The sequence below is a fragment of the Colias eurytheme genome, chromosome 20 (assembly GCF_061535395.1).
Source record: "Colias eurytheme isolate Ceu_HAF_F1 chromosome 20, ilColEury1 Martin Lab GWU primary, whole genome shotgun sequence".
Taxonomy (NCBI): domain Eukaryota; kingdom Metazoa; phylum Arthropoda; class Insecta; order Lepidoptera; family Pieridae; genus Colias; species Colias eurytheme.
In genome coordinates, this window is record NC_142999.1 from 289,886 (window position 1) to 314,406 (window position 24,521).

Genomic DNA, 24,521 nt, shown 5'->3' on the forward strand with positions numbered 1-24,521 from the left:
GTAGGCGCTCGGTTTTGTTATGATGCAGGGATCGCGTTCCTTCCGAGTTGTTAATACTTTGGTTGTTAATGTTATTAATTTCACCTGCCGTTTTCTTGTGAATTTTCGAGATGAATTCGTGAATGAAAATAGCTTTGTATGCGTTGAAAAGTTTGTCAATTCGTAAGTTTTTATCAAATATTAATTCAAATAAAAGCACTTGCAAACTAACATATGTATATACATATTATTATTATATATTAGGTACCCAAAAAAGTATTTAACCCTTTTTAAAATTCAATTTTTTTCTCCAGTAGATAGCTATATCCTATACCTACCCTGGCAAAGGGTATATTATTTTAATCCCAAGCGGCTTTATCTTATAAATTCTAATCCTACAGAAATAATAAACAATTTTACATGTATGTTATTTTATGTAACCAGTCACGCAGAATGTATAGGCGTACTAGAGGAACCTAAATGAAATTTTGCACAAGAAAAATACGCTATATGAAACAAGGTTCGGCCTCTGCGTATTGTAAACATAATAAGAATGCCAAAATATTCGCACAATATGCAGGGAGAGGCCTATAGGGGAAATAATAATAATTACATAGTTTATGGTACAGGACCAGTTCTATAAATACGGAAAATAATCATGTAATATTTTCTTGTATTGTAACTCTCACTTGGTAAATTTGGTTTAATAAAATAAGAATAATGTACCTACAATATGGTTGGTTATTAATTATAGGTAAGTAGGTATAATACCATGCATTGACAATAATATTATAAACTTTTATTGATAATAAAGTTTTTTTTTAAAGGCACCCGCCATCACGGGGTGTTCGCGCCACCTCTGGATTATAGTCCAGAGACTTTTTTTTTTTCAATTTTTATTATTATAAACTATAATATTATAAACTTTTATTGATATTAAAGATTAAAAATAGCTAAAGAAATTTTTTATATTAAAAAAAATAATTTCTTCGAAGTATAATTTAAATAAATATAAGACTTATAAAAGTATAACGCCAAAAAATCTGCACACAGATTTCGTTTATTCCTGAGATCTAGCCATGAACCAAAAAGTAAAGAACGAATTTTCATTACAACTTATACAGAACGTATGAGAATCTCTGAAAGGCTGTGTTTTTATTTCCTTTTAAGTTCATATTATCTATGCTAACTTTTTGGGGGTTTGAATACCTCGTGTTATGTTGGCTTCACATTTCTCTGTTGTGGTATATCTTAGATACAAAGTCGTGTCTTGCAAGCTTTTATAAGCTTTTTAAAAGTTTATTTTTTAACCTCCAAAGGGTTCGTATATGGTGAAAAGGCGGTGTTACACGTTAGGGATATGAAACATTCATATACGACATCATTGAATATAATAAAAATGAATCGCTAAATGTGTTGGTCAGCGTATAATATTTATTGAGAACGAGGAAGGTTGTTGTGGAGAGAAAACGTAAACAACACCACCACCACAGGCGAAGCCGGGACGGAACGCTATTGTTAAAAATAAATCGTTATAATCTTAAATAAATCCGCGATAAATAATAAAACGATACGTTAACAAATCCAACATAAAATCCAAATGAAAATATACTCAATTGTAAATACGTATTTAATTCAAAGTCGTGTAACCGGGGATTGTATAATTTGCACTCAAATGGGTCGCTAAAAGTTTACCAAAGGGGTATTTGCTCTGTGGGGGAGGTGGGAGGGGGGTGACTATACCCAGTAGGATGCAATTAGCTGAGCTAATCTGTCCTGTAATGATCGAAGTTTTATGTACGAATATGATATTATTGTATTCAGTTTTAAGCTTTCGTGTGTTATTTGTTCCTTTTGGCAATGATGAATTGAGAATGCTTGTAGGTATATTTTTAGATTAAAAGTTTGTGAATTTCCTTTGCTATTGAAATTACTTTTATTATTTTATAACTAGCTTTCCGCCTGCGGCTTCGCCCGCGTTTTCAAAAAAAAACCCGCATAGTTCCCGTTCCCGTGGGATTTCCGGGATAAAACCTAGCCTATGTCACTCAGAAATGATGTAGCTTTCCAACAGTGAAAGAATTTTTCAAATCTGCCAAGTAGTTTCGGAGCCTATTCAATTCATACAAACAAACAAACAAACAAAAAATCAAACCTTTCCTCTTTATAATATTTGTATAGATGTATAGATATATTACATATTTACAGTGAAATACTATAAATTTCGTGAACAATTTTGTATCGTAAGTGACGTATATTGAAATTAAAGACCCTAGAAACGTTAAAACGTTTGGTACACTGACCACGCTCGCTGTCAAGTACCAGAAGTATTCAGTTAAATTATGTAAGGAATTTCGATTTAAAACAGTCGTAAATAAGGTTGTTTTTGCATTTATAATAATCCGAATCAGAATTAAATTTAAGAGCCTTCTTTACATTTTACAATTAAAATTTTATGTTATTTCAAAACTTGAAACTTTTACATATTTTTTGCAATTTAAAGTTTACAAATAAATAAAACGAAAAGGTTCAATATTTCAACATTACTTTTGTTTCTACTAGCCTTTAGTGCCAGCCCTGACCATTTCATACTGGTAAATAGAGCCTGTAACTTTAGAAATGAAGTAATTTTCAAAATCTTTCATGTAGTTTTATATAATCTCTGAAAGCATTAATTTAGAGACTAGAGTTTATTCCCTGTATGTAACATTGGTATACGCTTGAAATTAATCCTTGTATGACCATCACTTGAAAACAATAGTTTCCACTGTTAAACAAGAACTGAATCGTAATACCTGGAAATACATGCAGGTAGCATGGGGTCACTAGAACTACAATGTTAGTTACCTTTGTAAAGTTTTGGCTCGTTACCACGCTTTGTCCAACTCATGCTTTGACGTTAGTTCCAGGAAATGCTAATTTGAACATTATTGTGTAATGTATTTAAGGTCTAAATATAGATTTTGGGACGAGGAGAGGAGGCATTTTTTGTGAAAATGCGTGAGGTTTCCCTATTTTGTAATATTTTGTTGCCATTCAAAATTGTGCGAATAATTTAATAGGATCTCAACATTATTGACCCACTAATTAATACTGGGAGAAGATGTTGGCTGGTTACTCAAAATCGAATGGACTATTTCATTTAATTTGCTTATTTTTTCATGGTATATAGCGTTTTCGTTAGCGTGTTTATTATTAATTTGTTCAAATTTGCACTGAATATATTTTTATTCATCACACTATTTTGCTATAAACCATGCAATGTTAACATTTTTTTGAAAAGCTATTTCTGCGAATGAAACATTAAACTATGGTAATTGTTCTTTTTAAAATTCATTCATTCATTCCAATGTCTGTGTACCGTCTGTTAACATTTAATTTTTGAGCATTCCTGAACCCGGGACTCCCGTCATCTCAGTTATTTTTAATAAGTAGCCTTCAAAGTGTTCCGAAACGATGCGTCTCGTAAGAAATGTTTTAGGGATGCTTTGAGTTTTTATAGCGGACTGAAATGGAATAAATAAATACATTGAGTACTTGTATTTTGCTGGTAAAATGTCTAAGTGACTTTATCTTAATCTTGCAAGAACTAGGGTTATGTTTTTGTACAACTAAAAGGTTTTTTTAGGTCTTCACCGTTGAGCTATTTTTTTCTGACAATTTTTTGCAGACTCTTCCTTTTAGAAACTTACTTTTCAAATGAATGTTTATTAATTTCTTTGTGATATGACATTCAAATCTTTTAGAAGATGTCTAGTTGAATACAAGCATACGTTTGATTTTAGTGAAGAGATCAAGCCTTCCTCCTTCTAGGGAGGGGTAATGTTACAAGTCGTCAAAGTTTATAGCTCTGGGATATTTTAGTATGATTGATCGTGATGTTTTCCTTCAGTCATCATGCAGATGATTTTTGGTGTGCGCTCGTTTAGTCCTTACTTGAACCACAATATAAATGTGACAGAAACATGTATAAATAGATATGTAAAACACCATAATATACCGTTATATTGTAACAGATAGCACGTTTCACCGTATAATGGCTATATCAAAAACGGCGAATTTGAATAAAAAAGGAATTAATCTACATTGTGTCAGGGATCTTACAAAAATGTGTGACGGCAATATGTGTAGATTGGTTAAATTTGCTTCCGCGAAGGTACGCGTAAATGGTAGCTCGGTTATGGGGTGTGTTAACGATATAGGTATTTTGAATATACGTTTAACAATATACGCACTTTTTCAACGCAAGGTGGAATTTCAGTTCTGAAGAAAATCTTTAGCGAAAATTTTTGCACTTATTGTGATTGTGAGTGTGATTAAGTTTATTTTTATGACTGAACGACTGGATGGCTTTGGGTAAAAATAATGTATAGGTATATGGGTCAGAATAGGAAATTAAGGGATTACTTCCATTTTGAAATGAAAGACTTAAAAACGGTATTAAAATGTGTTTTATTTATTATCCAACAAAATATAGCGTGTCCTAAATATAAGTCATATATTTAGCCACGTTTTATTTCCATCATAAAACATATTTTTTTTTTTATATAGAATTGGGAGGCAAACGAGCAGACGCAATGACCGATGTTGTTGGCAGAGTGCGTCGCCCATAGACGTCCACAACATACGTTGTGGGTGTTGCCAACCATAGAGTGGAATGGGATGGGATAAAAACGGTCATATGGAGAAAGGTGGAGCTAACCGTGAATTAGGAAGCGGTGTGCTTTTGGCCTTTGAGAAACACGTATGCTTTTTTCTTAAAATTACTCAAGTCGTAGTTCCTCGGAAACACAGTTAATGGCAAATGGATATAAATAATGTTCTAGTGAATCACAGCTAAATAATTATACAATTCATATTTACACAAACACGTCTGGCCCATACCACTGGGAGTAACTTTTCACAATACCAAATACATAGCTATATAAACATAGAAAATTCCGTATTTTCAAAGTGACGTATACAAAGTGTAAAGTGAAATAGTCCCAGGGGCAAGTCTATGCCCCATTCCCCGTTCGTGACGATTTGAAAGGAATACATCTGTGTAACTGAGCGATTTATTTACTGAAATGAATTGGTGATTTGCGAATGGTTTGCGTAATGGCCGCCTTTTAGCTTAAAGCGGTGGAATGGTGTGGTTGGTGAAAAAACACGTTAATGTTGGCGATTAGGTTACGTTTGTTTTAATGTTAATAATGAATTAGAATAAGCAACTAATATTATACTTACCTTAAAGGTACGACTGAGTGAAATCTCGAAAGTTTCGAAGTTTAAGTTGGAATAGAGTAAATTAATAATTTGTACGACGCTTTTATCGGCTCTACATTAGTCTCTGTATGTCAAGTTTCATCATAACATCCAATACAAAAATTATATTCTAATTTATTTAGTAAACCAATACATAAAAATAGTAAATTGATTTTGGAACAAGAGCAAATTGAGCTTTTTCCATTAATGTACCCTGTATCACTCATATCAATTATAGATTGTTTTAGAAAACCAAGTTTGCTAATTACTACGTTAAAATAATTAGTATCACATAACCTAAAGCCCTTAAAAACATATTATTCAAAATGCTTTACATTCACGTGTGTTTTCCTTGCTTCTATTTCCAGGCTTATCAGTTGCGATCTAAATTAAATTATATCTACAAAGCTGGAGCGACGAAATTCGACAGCCTTGTGTAAAGTAAAAACATTTGAACGAACCAATTAAGGAGTATGGGAGTAACGTTTTTGTTTACATTTACAGTTACGAGCTAGCTTCAGTTATAAACGTAACAATATGTTTTGTGCTAAAGTTTATCAAAAGTCGGTGAGCAGTTTCCAGTGATTTTTACACGCTTTATATTAGCTTCACCTGTATGTTTGTATGTTTGTAACCGACTTCTTTGGGCGCGATTTTGACCCACTTTAAACGGCCAGATTTCGTTCAAACTTTGTAGATTTATTGAGGACCGATGACAATACACTAATTTGATAAAATTTTCTATTTTTTTAGTTCGGATTTCTATAAAAAGCGTGTTTTTTAGTTTTTTTAAACTACCTATTATTTTAAGGTATATAGAGCTGAATGCACACGCAAATATTACAAAAGTTCTACGATGTCGCTCTATGTGTTTGTTTAAATACTTTACTAAATACTAATCTTTACAGATCTATTCATAAGCGCACATGCGTTACTTTGAAAACCATTTAAGTTTAATATTACGTGGTATTACTACACTAATCTCATAAAATTCTTGCCAAATCGTGCTACAAATTCACCAATTATCACGGGATGAATTCTATCAAGATCGCGTGCCAAAAAATATTTCACTAGTTGAAGGGATAAGCTTCGTCATAACGGGGCCAATTTCCAATAAAGCCTGAAGGTGTTTTAGCGAGAATTCACTACTAGAGATACTATTATTTTTGGTATAGGCTTGTGAACGAATCGTGTTGATTTACGAGTATTTTGGTACCCTTTTTAGGTTTTTACGTGTGGTGTTAGGAAACTGATGTATTTTTTACAATGACTGTATTGATTTGAATTCTGTATTCATTTTTGATGTTATAAAGGTATAATTAGTAGTTGCTGTAAATACTAATCGTAAAAAAATAGCAATGTTATTATGTTCTTTGCGATAGGTTAAATTAACATCTTAAAATAAACAGAAAGATGCGGTGTAATTTGTTGAAATACTAAAAACGTTGATTTTTACCAAATATTCGTCGAGCCAATGAAAATTTAACTTTAAAATAGGTAGTTAAAATACAATGACGAAAATGGAATCCCTAACTATTTTTTCTTCGCTTTAAAATAGCGCGAATATTAGATTCACACCTAATGCCATAGACGCTCGAAATTGCTATTTCAAAAGAAATTTCCCATCGTATGATATTCCATTTACACCTTTTATTTAATTTACGATAGTGGCATCGCGGAGTATACTGCGCGAGAATAAATCCAATATTTTGTGTTATGGCGCCGTAAAAGATATTTTACAATCTCGTTTATTCTAGAACAATTTACTATGGATATTGTGCCACAGATAATATATCGGGTTGACGCTAGGCGCCTAGTTTGATCTTTAAATATACCTATCGAAAACTATGCTGTTTTCACATTCATGAAGCTATAAATGTACTATTATAGTCAGTGACAATATTATGTTATCATGTATTACTATTGGAATACTGACACGTTTTTGTTATGTTATGTATTCTATTTATATTGCTTATATTATATTATAGAGGTTAATACCACCAAAACATTTACTTCATTGAATCCATTATTTTTTTTTCTTTCTACCCTTCTATTCTTTAATTTGGTCTATTTCTGATTATATTGATTCAGTCCTATTTCTAGAAGTCTAGCTCGTAACGCCATCTAGTCCATAAGTTGTATTGTTTAACAAAATGTTTACTAAATTTAATATTATTTAAAGACGCTTATTTAGACGTAAATGCTTTCACTAAAACTTTGTAATTATAATGTTGAAGATAATTCATAACATAAATATACATATCTATAGATATTTCTGCATACGATAAATCACTTGATATTTAATTCAATTGAATTTTTTGACATATCTAAAAATGTACCATTTCATTTAATTCGTGAGTAATATATTTGTCTTCATTCATCATAACAATCAATAGCCCATAAGTTTACTTCCGTTTCCAGGACCCCGAATACATACAAAAAACTCCATGCAAATACTTTACTGTCGTTGAATATAACCCGCGTTATTCGACTAAAAAAGGACACAATAGATCCTTTTAAAAATTTACTTAATTTGAGAAAAACCTCGCATTGTTCGAAGTTGGAAATTTCACCATTATAAATGTACGGCCCAGTTTCGTTTCAGTTCTGTTTAGTTTATTGTTTTAATTTTTGTTTAACAATAAACAATTGTTTGTTTTTTCGTCATTTTTTAAGTTATCGATATGTAAATGTGGCAGGAAAACCTGGTTTTCTAACTTTTTAATTAAATATTTGTTTGTCTTCTACTATTAACTTAATAATATTATTGAAGTGAAACTGCTCTAGGCGCGTTGAGAGTAAAATTTTAAGGTCAATACCGTGATGTTACGCAGTAAGGCGATGATTTGGTATCTTTGAATTTTGTCAAAGAAGTTTCACTTCTGACACGTGTGCTCAGCACACACGGTTTTTTTATTTGATAGTGATTTCGGACAAAATGCACATTGTAGAGCACAAGTTTTCACGTTTTACTTCGATAAATAAAATAAATATTTCATAAGAAATGAGACAAATGAAAAATTATGTACATAATAATTGTTACGTGTACGCCAAAAGTACGTCGTAAAAATGGCTTCTTTTACGTAGAGGTCCATTTGAAAGGGCCTTGTATCTTTATTTATGTGATATGAGATATGAATACAGTATACGTCCGTCTGAAGGTTTCTGACTCTTTGTTAGTAAGAGTTACAATACTTTTATTATATTATGGTTTATTATAATTTAACGTTATGGAATCAGATTAAATAGACTATAGGGACTAGCACTACTATGCGCTTGATAATTCTTATATTTTCACGAAATTAACCTTTATTTTATGAAAATTAAAACATCCTCTAATTTTTTTCCCTACTAAAATGAAGGTAGCCATGTCCTTTTGAAAGATTAGAGTTAGTATTTCAAGTATGATTTATAAAACCTGTTTTACTTCTATTTTTTTTAATTAATCATGCATATTGTACAACATGCAGTTTTAATTATATTGCGAAATAAGAACAAAAATCTACTCTTCATACATAACTACATAAGATGGAGAATAGCTAAAAAATATTATTTTCTTATCGCAACTGCTTGCGAAATTGTTAGCAGCAGCCGGAGGGGAAATAATATTCATTTTATTAATATTATAATGCCTGGAGGATAGCCGCTTGTGCAGTAGTTATACTGCTGAAGCTTTAATAGTAGGTTCTAAATTCTATTTTGGAATTTATTTTCTAATTTTGCTTGTGCTACGCGTGATAGTCTTTATACAATATACATCCTTTACTAATTCTGCCCTATGGTGTATTGGTATAAGTTTGTTAATATTTCGTAGACTAAAAATAATAATGATATATCGAAGTTATTAGCTAGATACAAAAAGTGTGTCACAGATTTTTTTTAGGTACAGTTGTTTTTGAATTTATCCAATAAATAAAGACAAAATTATATTATCTATACAGGGTGTCCCACTGTTGGTATACTAAGCTCAAAGGAAGTTATAGTTTTGCATACGCTGAGTACGTAAAAAATACTTATAAATTCCAGACGTAATTTTTTTTCAAATAGATGAATTCTTAAAACTCTATGTGTACACCCATAACAAGCAACCCGCCCAGCTTTGCTACCATCATGTTTAGGTACTATCGTTTAAGATTATGTTTTCATAGACAAAATGCTCACATTAGCGAAGCGGTATATGCCGGCAGCGCGAAGCTAGACATGAAAACATGGATTTTCAGGAAAAATTTAACAAACATTTTTTGATGTAATTTTGTTAAGTTTTTTTACGTGTTCAGTGTATGCAAAACTACAAGTCCCTTCACGCTTAGTATACCAATAGTGGGATACCCTGTATATTAAATTAAAATATATATATTATCTTATACGTAGCTGATTTGAATGTGGGTCCAATAGTTTATATGTGTGGGCCATGCCCCCGCAATCTATTTAGTCACAAAAACTGGGGACGTTGCAGCGTGTCTAATATTTATGAGGATTTCCGTATGGTGCATACAAACGGAGATAGCGTGTTTATATTTATTTGCTTAAATCCTTTGTCGAATATTTACCTAAGCTTTTTTTAGCTTTTGAATAGTCTATTTTCATGATAAGGGGTACGTGCATAGCAATTTGGTAGATACCACCTGTTTGTCAAGCAGTTTCTACGTAGAAGATTCGGCAAAACAATGTAGTTTTTCTTCATTTAATTTATTTGACGATAAGTAATTATACGTAATTTAAGATGATGACCATACTATACAGGCATGCATCCGAGTGCTATAGAGATTATAAAAATTTCGGAAAAATATGTGGGTTCGTGAAAGCTGATTTTAACCTTCAGAAAAAAAGACAGACGTTCAAAATCTTTCAAACTTACTAATAATATGAACTAGATTTCCGCCCGCGGCTTCGCCCGCGTTTTCAAAGGAAAACCCGCATAGTTCCCGTTCCCGTGGGATTTCCGGGATAAAACCTATCCTATGTGTTATTCTGATGTATAAGCTATATTGTGGTAAAGTTTCATTCAAATTCATTCAGTAGTTTTTACGTGAAAGAGTAAACATCCATACAAACTTTCGCCTTTATATACATATATAATATAATATATTAGATTAGATATTAGATTAATACAATTGAATACTATAAAATACATTCTACATACAATTACCCACTCCATAAAAATGCGTTAAAAAAGGCTATTTCAAAGACCTAGAAAAAGTTTCACCTAGACCACAGTACACGGGGATTAAAGTCAGGTCAAAGGTCGGAAATAAGGCTACGAGATACCGTACACTTCACACACTTGTTCTCGAGGAGATGTTGGCAAACTGGAAGCTGGGTAATGAGATTGCTATTGATGCAAATCGTTTGATGATGGATGGACTTATTAGTTACTAGCTCTGACCCGCGGTGTTACCCGCATTGCTCCCCTCCTGTTGGTCTTAGCGTGATGATATATAGCCTATAGCCTTCCTCGATAAATGGGCTAACTAACACTGAAAGAATTTTTCAAATCGGACTAGTAGTTCCCGAGATTAGCGCGTTCAAACAAACAAACTCTTCAGCTTTATAATATTAGTATAGGTAATAATATGGTAGTTGTGATTTACTTGTTAAAAAGCAAAAAGCACATTATTTTTTTCTTAGAAGAGATTCTAATTATTTGTAACAACCAATCAAAGAGCTTTAAAGATAGACAAGACAACACAAAACCAATGCTTAAACTTAATTAAAATAATATTCATAGCGTACTACGTCGCTAAAAGCAACGGGAGAGAATTTTTTTTTCTATTAATTATAATTATTTATATTTTATATTTATTTATAAACATGATTGAACATGATATAAGAAAGTATTTATTAAGTTTATTTTTTTATTTAATCTGAATTTATAGTGTTAATAAAAGTTTAAACTTGCAATCTACACTAAGCATGGGTACGCTATGCAACTAAACCCATGAGATATTGTAATAAGTAAGTAGGTATACAGGGTGTACCAAAAAGTAGTGATGAACGGAAGCTGAGAGGTAGAGGACCTAGAGGGCTATCCGAATCACCCCCATGTATGTTATGCGATTTTTCGTATTTTCGGAGTTATGACGTTTTTTTTCAATTTTTCACCTATCGCCGAGTACGATGATATTTTCACTCATGCTGACGTCAATGATTGCGGAAGATTGTTGATTTTTTTTTGTGTGCTAAGCTGAAAGATAGGCCAATTCAGTATGGTAACATTTACTAACGTTAGATCTTTGAATGGAATAAAAAAAAGAATTAAATGGCAAGAAAGATAAAATTACCCAGTATGTTCACCACTTCAAGGGCCCGTAAAAAAATAAAATCACATAAAAAAAGTTTTCCGTTTGACTTTTAAAAACTTGCTCTATCTATCAGATAGCTACCCTGAAAATTTCATTTAATTATTGAGAAGGCTTCAATCGAAAAATTTAAATCTAAATGTGGTAAGTGCAAAAATTGAATTAACATGATGATCATTAAAACCAATAAATAGGTGTTTAATTACCAGAAATTTTTAAAATAACCCCGCTGTTGCTCAATGCAAGTGCGACATCACCGTAAAAAGTTGTCTTTTAAATGTCTGAATACCCTTTTATCATTTTTAATGGTTTCTTCTGCTACTATGAATTTCCGGGTTATTTCGTCCAAATTGTGGCAGTCTCTCGTCTTTGTAGTATCCCCACGGAAAAAAATCAATAGGGTTTATGTCCGGGGACCGTGCAGGCCAGGCTAAAGGGCAAAGATACCCTGAAAGATGGATTGGTCGTTGCAGCCTGCGCATGCGCCGGTGACGCCTGCCTTAAAGCCTGGCCTCCACGGTCCCTCGACCTAAACCCTATTGATTTTTTTCCGTGGGGATACTACAAAGACGAGAGACTGCCACAATTTGGACGAAATAACCCGGAAATTCATAGTAGCAGAAGAAACCATTAAAAATGATAAAAGGGTATTCAGACATTTAAAAGACAACTTTTTACGGTGATGTCGCACTTGCATTGAGCAACAGCGGGGTTATTTTAAAAATTTCTGGTAATTAAACACCTATTTATTGGTTTTAATGATCATCATGTTAATTCAATTTTTTCACTTACCACATTTAGATTTAAATTTTTCGATTGAAGCCTTCTCAATAATTAAATGAAATTTTTAGGGTAGCTATCTGATAGATAGAGCAAGTTTTTAAAAGTCAAACGGAATACTTTTTTTATGTGATTTTATTTTTTTACGGGCCCTTGAAGTGGTGAACATACTGGGTTATTTTATCTTTCTTGCCATTTAATTCTTTTTTTTATTCCATTCAAAGATCTAACGATAGTAAATGTTACCATATTAAATTGGCCTATCTTTCAGCTTAGCACACAAAAAAAAATCAAGCATCTTCCGCAATCATTGACGTCAGCATGAGTGAAAATATCATCGTACTCGGCGATAGGTGAAAAATTGAAAAAAACGTAATAACTCCGAAAATACGAAAAATCGCATAACATACATGGGGGTGATTCGGATAGCCCTCTAGGTCCTCTACCTCTCAGCTTCCGTTCATCACTACTTTTTGGTACACCCTGATAAATAGAAATAATAAAATTTATAATTTTATATCAAGTATATCTATTTGACATATAGAATAATTTGTTTCCACCGGGAGCATCAATCTCCCTCTTAACTTAAACCTCAATGCGTGCCCAGGGAGCTATCATTCCTAAAAACATTAACAAAAATCTCTTGGAAAAGCTCATAAATATTAACTTTGGTATCTTTGTAAGAAATGGCTAGATTTATTACTGAGTAATCAAAGAATTGCTGAGGAATAAACATTTAAAAATGAGTTATTACCGCGGGCAGAAAGTTAATTTGTAACTTCAATTTGAGTATATTTCTAAAGCAATACGACAAATTTTTACTAACTTTTTAAACAGATAATAATATTACTTAGCTAATTTCATATTATTTTTTGTCAAATAGTTGAGATATTTGACAAAAAAATCAAAGGTAACTACCCCATATCTGAATCTCTTACGATATTAACTCTACCTTCGGTAGAGTTTAAATTTATAAATACTTTAAAACATGTCTATAATATTATACATAAAGTTGTACAAAGTTATATTTACAAGCAAGGTCGGCTTTATTAAAACATGTTGATTCAGGGCCCAGCATATTATATTTGTTGAGGCTGGGAGCTGAACATTTTTCATCTGTAACTGTATTGTTTGATTTCAACTTTTGTTATATTAAATGTTTGGTAACCTTTGACAAAGTTTAATATTTGAAATTTATTTGTCCGTGTGTCTGTGGCTTAATATTTCCTAGATGTGATTTAATCTGCTACGTAGTACTTAGGTCCTGAAAGGATGAATAATTTTAAATGTTTTAAAATAACATAATAATATGTTGACTGTAAAATATATGGTTCAAATTAAATTGAAATAGAATGTTTGGTTTCGAAGTAACGCTTATAAAAATAGAGCTAAGAACTTGCTAAAATATTTATTTATGTGTCTTTTTTCATATTATGTAGGTATAAAATACATGTGAAATACACTTATGTATTTAAAAACCAGTTCTAATAAATTTCTGTTTTTCTTTACAGGTAAGAATCAAATCTCGTACAAGGCGAACCATATTACATCCATGTAAGTTGTATAAATCTATTTTAAGATACAGTAATTGAAACAATATGTCTGCCATGGATAGCTCTTCAAAAATTCGCAAAAGAACCAATCTATACCAAGCCAATATGAGACGTTTTGGCAAGGAATAAGGTTGAGTTTTGATTAGCATTCGCAAGATAAATCGTATAGAGTATTGCGGTCTCGACAAGGGATGTTTATTGAAAGCGTATTGAAAATCAGATGAGACTCGTGTCACAGATTTAGTGGACTAGATGCCGCAAACATGGAAGTGACCGTAAGTTGGTGATTTGCGCAACTTTTTGTAATCGAAGTTCGGGCATAGAATGAACTTGAACAATGGATATGACGAAATCAGAATGCTAATTACCTATACGTAATTATTGAATGCTGATGGAAGGACTATTCATATTTGTCTTTCTGTTTTTCTAAGTCCCACTGAATAACGCATGGCTGTTTTAGTGATATTAAAATTAATAACTATCACACATAATTCCTCCTGGAAAATTCGAAATTTGTGTCAAGATTAAACCGTTTCGTAGCTTTTATTCCATGCTGCATGAACATAGTCATCTTGGTATTTTTATTGCCTTAAAAATAACGAATGCTTAACTAACAAGATATGTTGAAAGCTTTGAAACCTAATGTGGTTGTGGTGTGGACTGTGGACAGAGGCTGCGGGGTGCGCTGTGCGGGGTGTAACCGCAGGGGTGTGTTGATTACACCCCAAATTAGGAGGTTTGTTAGGGCATTGCCAAATACATTAGAATAAATAAATAAAATAAATTTATTACACAGTGTATACTTTTTAGGAAATAAATCTAATTATGATTGCTACACGCCAATTGGGAATTTACAACACAGGATAGCTATTTTTGCTTGAAAGAGTAAAAAACTTACATCCATACATTCTTATAAATTTTCGCGTTTTTATCAATATAAGTTTTATAATTTAGTAGGATAGTAGTATAACAAATTTGTAGAAAATTTTAAATAAAAAACAAACATCTATGTTCCAATACTATTGAAGTTAATTATTAACACCAAAGGTAACATATGAAATGTGTTATTTAATTAAAACAGTCTCAAAACCTTTAATTATTGATTACAAAACCGCTGAAAGATGAGAGTTTATAAATGCAAAGAAACACGAGCAAAGCCACACGAAACAACTAGTATACGCTACACTATCCATACAATATATCGTGTTTTAAGATCTTTTACGTGTATGCGGAAAAGATTCAATTTTCCAGCTGATTTCGCGTCAAAGCCTTCGCCTATCTTATATTGGTTCCATTGACGGCACATCACGTGAATTGTAATTGACTATAGATTTACATATTACTACCTAGAACCGCGACTTTGACCTGCTTTTTGTTGGGATAGATCAGAGAAATCTTCATTTTTTTGAAGCTGAGCAATCTCTACATCTTTTTCATGTAATTTATAAGTTAGTAAATAGCATTAAAATGAATGCAGCCGTTGTGGACGTTATTATTAATAAACACTTATACAAGTGATAGTCAATTTCATGCAACCATCACAACATACATCTGGTACAGTCGTGTTAGAATACCATGAGCTATATCTCTATGTGAAGGACTGTTAAATAAAAATATTATATAAAAAATATATTCTACTATTGTACCCTTAGATCATTATTGTACCCTCAATAGGTGTATATTAAACAAAAGAACCCTATATAAGTTACAATAAAGTGTATCCTTTAACAAAGACCTGAAATGTTACCATAACAAAGGCATCGAGACAAACATGTCTGCTTTACATCGATACAATTATTATTAGTCGCTTCAAAGACTATGCGGGTCTGTAACGACTGGAAACTGTAGGGTGTCCATTCTGTTTCAATTCCTTGGATTTTATTGTGTGACAAAACTTTTTGTGAAAATTGGGACATTTTAAAATTTATTTATTTGGGTTAATGCTTTATTTTTGCATGTAAATGTCATTAATTCTTTCAAGTTAGTTAAAGCTTACTGCAACTTAGCTACTTAATATGAATAGTAACGATAACGAGTTAAAGCATTTAGAATTACTCTTATGACTGTTTTACATTGAAATTGTACCGTGAAATGTACGAAAGAATAAGGAAATAATTTTCTAACCTACACAACAAATTATTACACGGCTAGAATTTTATAAGCCTTTATATTTCTTTGTTCATTGAATTGTGACGTCACAGACGTCCCCGCGGTAAATCTTTGCTACACATCCATTAATCGTGTGAGAGCTAGTAATTTGTCATACAGTACAATGATGGCTCCAAAACGTTTTATACAACCTTATTACAAGGTGATAAAGGAGCTTTTTGTTTGTTTTTCGGAGACATCGTTAAGGGGGATTATGCGCTTTATGCGCAAGGATTAGAGGAGGTTTTCGTTTGAGACAGTTTTAGGGTACCTGCCATTGAAATTTTGGGACGTTTACACAGAAATATAATTGTGAGACAGATGATAGTTTTGTATGTGAAGTGAACTGTACATTTTTTGTGTACCTTTTGTGTTTTATTAATTGTAGACTACGTTTTGATTTTTAGAATGATCTTTAAGAAATTGTTGTCGTTGTAGGTACCTAATGATAAATAATCAGAACGGAATTTGGATTTATAATCCTGTATTTTTGTGTGCAATCAAGAATTATTCATTCATTCATTCTTCATTTTAATTTTGTGACTGACAAAAAAAGAGTTTTAATTTGAGTTAAGTACTACTTATTAACCGACTAAAAAAAGGAGGAGGTTGTTTGTTTCTTATAGTATGAATTAATGCCTCTAAAACATTACAGTACCTCTAAAATGACAGCAATTCACCACATTTTTAACAAACACTGTTTCGCACTTAATAAAAAATTGTCTATCTATACCTACAGAACCCATAGTACTTTCAGCATTGTACAGGTAAAATGCATCAGTGTTACAAGTGCTTTTGCATTCCGTTAATACCAGGTACGTCTGATGGGAGTGTAATGAGATCCTCCATAACACTCTGTTTAATTGACATTTTAGTGCAATTTTTACAAAGACACCACTCGCTACGCATCCTGGATTTTGTTCAGGTGAAAAAATCCTTTGAGTACTATAAACATTGAACACATATTATATTTATACTTAATATTATAAAGCTGAAGAGTGTTTGTTTGAACATGCTAATCTCAGGAACTACTGGTCTTAATTTTGTAAACTCTTCGGTGTTAGATAGCCTATTTATCGAGGAAGGCTATTGTGCTATAGCCTATAGGCTATATAGTATTATCATCACGCTAAAACCAACAAGAGCGGAGCAATGCGGGTAAAACCGCGGGGAACAGCTAGTGTTTAATTATTTTATATGGTTATTGGTTATGTATGATGGTAGAATGAGTAAGGTGTCATAATATTAAGATTTAATCTCTGTAGGGTAAGTCCGGGGTAGTTGGCCATAGTTTTTTCTAAGCTCTATCAAAAATGAAATACTGGTGTTTTTGTGATTGTATTTATTTTTTATTAAACTTGAAAGATTCAGCTATGATATTCTAAACATAAAAGTAATGAATTCCAATAAGATCACTTTATTATTTTAAGTTTTTTAAAAATCACAATTGGCCATCTCCCCCGAGGTGTCCGGGCGTGATGGCCATGGCACTAGAGGTAAGATGGCCATAACTCAATTATAGGCTTACGATTCCTTTTTAGTCCCATTTCATAGTTTTAAGTCTTCTTTATCTTCTTCGCCGCGTTTTCTCGGTTGGTGTCTCCCCTTTTTCAGTTGAAGTCACTGTGGAGACCGCTTTAGAAGCTTTTTCAACAAGCACGTGTCCCGGACGACTGTTTAGCTGTAGTCTAGATTGATCCATATTAAATTCGCAGTTAGAAGATAACATCTCATTGTCTTAGATAAGGACGCATTCAAGCAGTTGAAATTATGCATTTACTTCTAATTTAACTGTTCGCCTAATTCGTAAGCTAAAGCGCCTTTACTTTTTAGCTTGCATTGTTTTGAAGTAACAAATTTCTTCTCGTTTTCTTCTCCAAATGAGGTTCCATTGGTCCTTTCTTGATATTATTTTTGAAGTGATACTTCTTTAAGCGTGTTGAGAGTAAAATTTCAAAGTCGTGTCATGACAATACCGTCACGTCATAGACTAAGGCGACGATTTTGGTATCTTTGAATCTTGCCAAAGAAGCTTCACTTGTGACACGTGTGCTCGGCACACACACTCTTTTTATTTTTATTCATCATTCTAATGTTTTTATAGGTATTTGACACTGGAGCCCTGCCATGCGCACCGATAAGCTATCATTACTGCATTAATAGTTGCTTTAGCGATTCTTCCAACCTGCCACCACTGCCTTTCTCTTGTATTTATTAGGCATCTAAAACAAATATAAAGATAAATCAATTATTTGTACAAAACATAATTTTTATAGTATGTAAATATTGCCATCATATACCGACTAGAATTGGCCATCTGCCCTTATATTCCGCGAGAGATGGCCACATCAATATCTAAAACAAATAATGACATGAAACAAATAATTTTGAGGTTATAACGTAGCACTGTTCGTATACTTTACAACAAATACAAATATCACCATTATTTTAAGAAACTAACACCACAGTTGTGAAAAACAGTTGACATCTAAAAAATATTCAAGCTATTCGAATCAAAAAACAAAAGATTTACTTACTTTTTCTTTGTTTTCCGCTTTATATTTTGCCGTACCTTTGCCCTCACACACGACGCGCAGCTAGCTAAGCGCTAAATAGTGACATCTAGTGAACGAGTCCCTGAAATATTTCGATTGGCCATCTCTCCAGTATGGCCATCTACCCCGGAATTACCCTATATAATAATGAATCCTTATTACCCTTGTCACGGCATCATGCGCGAACGGCTGGGCCGATTTCGATAGTTATTTTTTTATAATATTCCTCGAAGTACGACGATTGTTCTTATGAAGAGAAAACGTAAACATTTACCACGGGCGAAGCTGGGGCGGACCGCTAGTAGTTGATAAAAATATTGAAATCCGTGACAGCCAGTCTCTCTTCAAATCAGACGAATCCAATGGAACCTCTCAGTCAAAATTCCATCACGCTTACACGAAAAACAATTCCCTTTGGCATAGTCAGGTTCACATATTCACGTTTAAATCAAACAAGACAATAATACCTACATAACGTTCTATAATAATATCTCTTTTAGGTATATAATCTCATAGTCAGGTATAAAATAAAACGCAAGAACACAATACACTTTTTAATATAAATCTCAAATAGAACTAGAGCTATCTTCAAGCGTGGAATCCTCGGTTTTGGAAGACTTGGAAGCGACTTTGTAATCGTAGAAGAAGTGCAGACCATGTGGCATCTCCCGGGTACTGTTGGCGCATCTGTTGTCGTGGATCTTGACGAACACTGGAAATTAAATGCCTATTATTATGATAAATTATAAAAATAAAGATGAATGGAATTCTTTACGTGTTTACGCGATAACGATTTTTTTATTATTTCAACAATGAGAGTCATCATAGTCTATCTTCTCTGTAAACTATAAAATAGCCTACCATATTATATATTTTTGAGCAGATTTTTATTAAACTTAATAAATATGTTTAATTGTATTATACATACAATATAAGCACAATATATAAGCTATAGAAATACTTTTTAAATTCAAATTATATTTATTTGCAAGAATGTAGTTACTCGCTTTTGCCGCCGAGTTCCCGTTTAGTTCGCTCTTTTTCGTTCGTTTATTACGTTCATTTATTTTTATAAATTAACCAATAATTGAAAATGTGTATAATTATCTAGTTGAGATAGAGCGGTAGTATACATCCAAATGTTTTGTGTTGTACCAATTTATAAACATTTTGATGTGTTAACTAAATGCGGGCTACAATCTAACAACACGATCTAATGTTTTTAAAATTTATTTATTTTAAAGTGTGTAATTGAGCCTACTTTTATTTATAAACATGATTAAGTGGTTATAAATATAACCGCTGAAAGTACGTAGGAAAATTAAGGAATAATTATTTCTTAGAATCAGTTTGTTTATGTAATTTTAGAGTTGATTAAATTCTAAAAATATACTCGAATATTTACACTCCATGTATATTTTATCATGTGTTAGAACAATTATTATTAGTCGTTACTAATTACTTTTTATAATCATCATCATAATACCGCCTCAGTAGTTAGGTATTTTTTTAAATACGACGTTAGAAAAACACATTTATAAGTTTACAAGCAGGCTGTGCCGCGCGGTTTTATCCGCGTACGAAAGATTAAGTATCATATTTCCGTATGTGGTCTAACGTTTTATTATGACGTATCTACAAATGACCTACATTACTGTTTCGTCAAAATCAGCTGTCCACTAGTTTTCTCGTGAAAGTGTAACAAACATACATCCATTCTCACAAACTTTCGCGATTATAATATTAATAGGATTCATACTTGTCCCATCCTGGCAGTTCCTATAATGCATCATGCAGGTACTCTTAAAGGATCGCCTGGCACGCTGGTACCCCCCACAGATCCACATTATGGAGGGGTCGTTCCATTTCTTGACCATGTCCTCGGGGCATGTGGGACATTTTCGGTGCCATTTTCTCCTTGAAATATTGTTATTTTTTAATGTGTTATGAATGATTCAATAGGCAAATTTATTGTGAAGGATAATGGACTTTAAAAAATATATATTGGATTTTCCGGTTAGAACATTGGCGTCAAACTTTTTGGGAGTTAAAATATGTAGGAATGAATAGACTTTTACTTTAATTTAGTTAATTTCTGCAAAGCTTCAAAGTTCATATACATTAGAAAATGTCTAATAGGTATACTTCACAATACCTAGTATCTAATCTGTGACAATACAGCATAGTATTATATTATCCATGACAATAAAATAATTATTTAGCTTTATTTAGTGCTATTTTTCTTCTATCTTATACCCATAATAAAAATATAGAAAACAACGTGCATAGTTTAGTACAAAAATATGTATAAATTAAATGTTACCATCCCCTTCTTTCTACAGAAGATTTTGGGTGTTTCTTCTCCTCTGTAGATACATCGGAAGATGACAGTAACTCTAAACTGTCGTCGACATCATCCCTACTGTCTGCTGCTAAAACCAATAATATTAATTAATTTGTAATCTTGTAATCTTTAACTAATTTGGGTTAATGTACCAAAAAAAGTATCCGTAAAGATCATTGTTGATACAAAATACTATAGAAATTGTAGTTCAATATCCTTATACGTAATGTATTGAGACGACGCGGACGTTTTAATTTATTTATTTATAATCTTTTCTTATATATAAAAATGAATCGTAAAATGTGTTGGTAAGCGCATAACTCGAGAACGGCTGAACCGATTTCGATAATTCTTTTTTTATTATATTCCTTGAAGTACGAGGATGGTTCTTATGTAGAGAAAACGTAAACATGTACCACGGGCGAAGCCGGGGCGGACCGCTAGTCTTTATATATAAAAATGAATCGCAAAATGTGTTGGTAAGCGCATAACTCGAGAACGGCTGAACCGATTTCGATAATTCTTTTTTTATTATATTCCTTGAAGTACGAGGTTGGTTTTTATGTAGAGAAAACGTAAACATGTACCACGGGCGAAGCCGGGGCGGACCGCTAGTTCTCTAATAAAACTATACATAAAGGAACCTTTTCATAATTACTTACAAACAAGCAGTAGGTATAGTTTTAATACTCGTAATATTCTGTTCTAAACTAATACATTTTGATCAATGGAACTAGTAAATAAATATGATTCTAATGGTCGTATAAATAAAGTTGAATCTCAAGTGGGAAATGACAAACTCCGTTCATCCAAGACTGACTGACTGACCACGTGCTGCGAATATAATACAAAAACGTGCAGAATCAAGAACGTCTAGTTAGCTAAAGCTTTGAGCTTTCAATGCAAAGTTTTATTGACCAAATGAGGTTTGTCTGAGTGAGAATACTGAATTTGTTTGATGTTTGCTTGAGATTTGACTACAGTATGAAATCTGAATTGTGAGTAGAGATAACTTTTTGATCACTTGAATTTAAACCGAAAATAAGATAAAGAATATCGAATGAGAATGATTACATTGCATACCTATAAATAAAATTGTGTCGCAGGAATGTTGTCGATATGATTTTACAATTTTACTGAACAGTAAAAAATAAACAGTTAAGGTATTGAATTTGATATGAAAATATATTACAGATACCAGTATATATAACTTAAGTATTAAACTTAAGTATTTATATTATTAAAACATGAATTACCAGAAAGTCGATGCCCTGAAGAAGAGGAAGTTGATCTATCCTTTCTTTTGTCTTTTATCCTTCTTCTTGTTTCTATTATTTCTTCCTCTTTGAGATCGTTTTCAATCTCTTTTATTGTAGTATTATCTTGTAGGGAATTTGTAAAGTGGACTGAAAATTAAAATTTTATTTTAAAATTAATAAAGATATTCAAATTCACACTTTAAAACAAATGTTTTCAATTCATATCTAATGTAAATGTTGTACTAAATAATATAAAGTTAGTTAAATTTAAGAACATAATAACCATGTTTAAATAAACCTAGATAGCAGCGCTACTAAACTAACATTTGTAAGGATAATCCTCAACAAAAACAAAACACGAAAATTCAAAATAAACAACATATCGTACCGAGAATTATTAAAACGCCTATCTCAGCGCACAGCCGCATATTTTTCGATTCACTTAAAGCCCTTAAAATGTATGAAAAATCATAAATTCGCTCCATAAAGTGTTATCGATGGAAAATATATTATTTTGAGAAACACTTCCAATGCGATTTTATTGGTACTCGCTGCCAATTCTGTTTATTGAGGCCTGTGTTTATGCTTCATGCTAGTGTTCGTGTTTGATTTCATTTATGGAAACAAGCAAAAATGCCTATTCGGTTATTAGTATTCTTAGATTAGAGTATAAATATTGGTTAGTTTATAAATGTTTAATATGTAGAGGCATCAAATATGTAGTGTCAATATTACTTAAACTTCAGTCTATAAAAAGGGTACTAAAACTATATTCTTAAACTTGACGTCATAAGTAAATTTTTGTACATTAATTTTAAAATGTACCACAGCTGAAACATCTCTAATTGACAGCCAGACCCTAATAATCGAACGGATAACGTTTACACAAAATAAATTTTCCAAAAAAATAAAATAGAATCCACCAAAAATTCAGTAATTCGTTAATCGTGTCACAAAAACAGGTTTTAAAATGTTCCCATCAGCAAAGTGCCAAAAATAATGGCGTCAAATTAATCGTCCTTGTTTAATTACGAACAGCCTAAACAAAGGATTTCAATTGAATCCCGTAATATCACCATTACCTACACATGGTGCTTAATAAATACAAAGCAGTAACACGGGTTGCTATTTATCAAATATATTTGACCCATTTACTTAATACATTATATTATATTGCGTATATATCTTTGAAAAGCCAATAATTAATAAGTGAAGCTGTGTTAGTTTAAGGGTTAGTTTAACCAGTCTGTTCATATCTTCAAATTTATTGAATGTTATTAATTTAAGTATTAACAGCGCTGAATAAATAAAACATTAACATTGTTATAATAATTATAAAAAATAGGGTTTTGTAAGTTGTCTTGCCTTTGCCTCTTCTTTACACCTTAACCACAGATCCGATTTGGATGAAATTTGTAATAGTAAACAGTAATAGTTTGCAATCTAAGAAAGGATATAGGATAGGTTTTGAAAACCCACGAGAATGGGAACCATGCCATTTTTTTGTCAACCCCGAAAATCCTGCGGGAACGGGAACTATGCGGTTTTAACTTTGACTACGCGGGTGAAGCCGCGGGTGGAAAGCATATTATATATACAAACGCATTATTTTCTTATAATATTCATAATTGATAATGTCAATAGATCAGGATGTATGTACATTGTACATGAAATGGTTTATTAAACATTGATCAAAGCCAAATAGATTCGTAAATGTTTAACTGAACAGATATAAAGTTAAATAAAAGCTTGTAAAGCGAATATAAAAGTAGTTATAGTTGAAATTAGTTTAGAACAAAACTAAATTATTTGTTTAATCAAAGTTATTTAACAGGGAAAAATAAAGTCCCCATGGTCTGAAAGAAAATTAAGTTAGAAGTTTTTTTGTAAATACTAAAAGAAATTTCTGAAAACAATATCACAGAATTGAGATTTGATTGAGAATTGGTTGAGAATTGGTTGAGAATTGGTTGAGATGGTTGATAATCATCTCAATAGATGGCGCGCGGTGTGTACCTTAGGCCCTTCGCTCATGGAGCTACTCAAAAAGAACTAGTCACAAACTCAAATTACTAACGAGTTGCCTGAGCGTCACAGCCCATACATGTTCTATGGAGATTCGCACACGACGCGACTAGTTACTAACTGGTCAGTAACGCGTTAGCAACCAATCACGCGCGACGCGTCGTGCCGGTCTCCACGCTACTGGTTTCCCGAGTTTCTTTGTTTTTTATGATAAAAATGAACGAAGAAATAACAGAAGTGACTGAAACCTTATAACTTGAGTAGCGTTGTATGCGAGATACAATTTGTAACTGGTTTGTAATCGTAATTACTGATTAGTTCAGTCATTTTTG

The 24,521-nt window shown here is 32.3% G+C and overlaps 2 protein-coding genes across 2 annotated transcripts in view; one reads left to right on the plus strand and one right to left on the minus strand.

Annotated features, from left to right (window-relative positions):
• Dys (Dystrophin) overlaps positions 1–24,521 on the plus strand; it is a 442,182-nt gene that overhangs the window by 217,001 nt on the left and 200,660 nt on the right. The window lies entirely within an intron of this gene.
• LOC149899419 (uncharacterized) lies at positions 19,128–22,592 on the minus strand. Its single transcript, XM_090113997.1, has 5 exons — positions 22,553–22,592; positions 22,162–22,311; positions 20,885–20,990; positions 20,321–20,478; positions 19,128–19,273 (listed from the first exon to the last, which is right to left on the minus strand). Exons 1-5 carry the CDS (start codon positions 22,590–22,592, stop codon positions 19,128–19,130), a joined length of 600 nt encoding a protein of 199 aa, XP_089970123.1.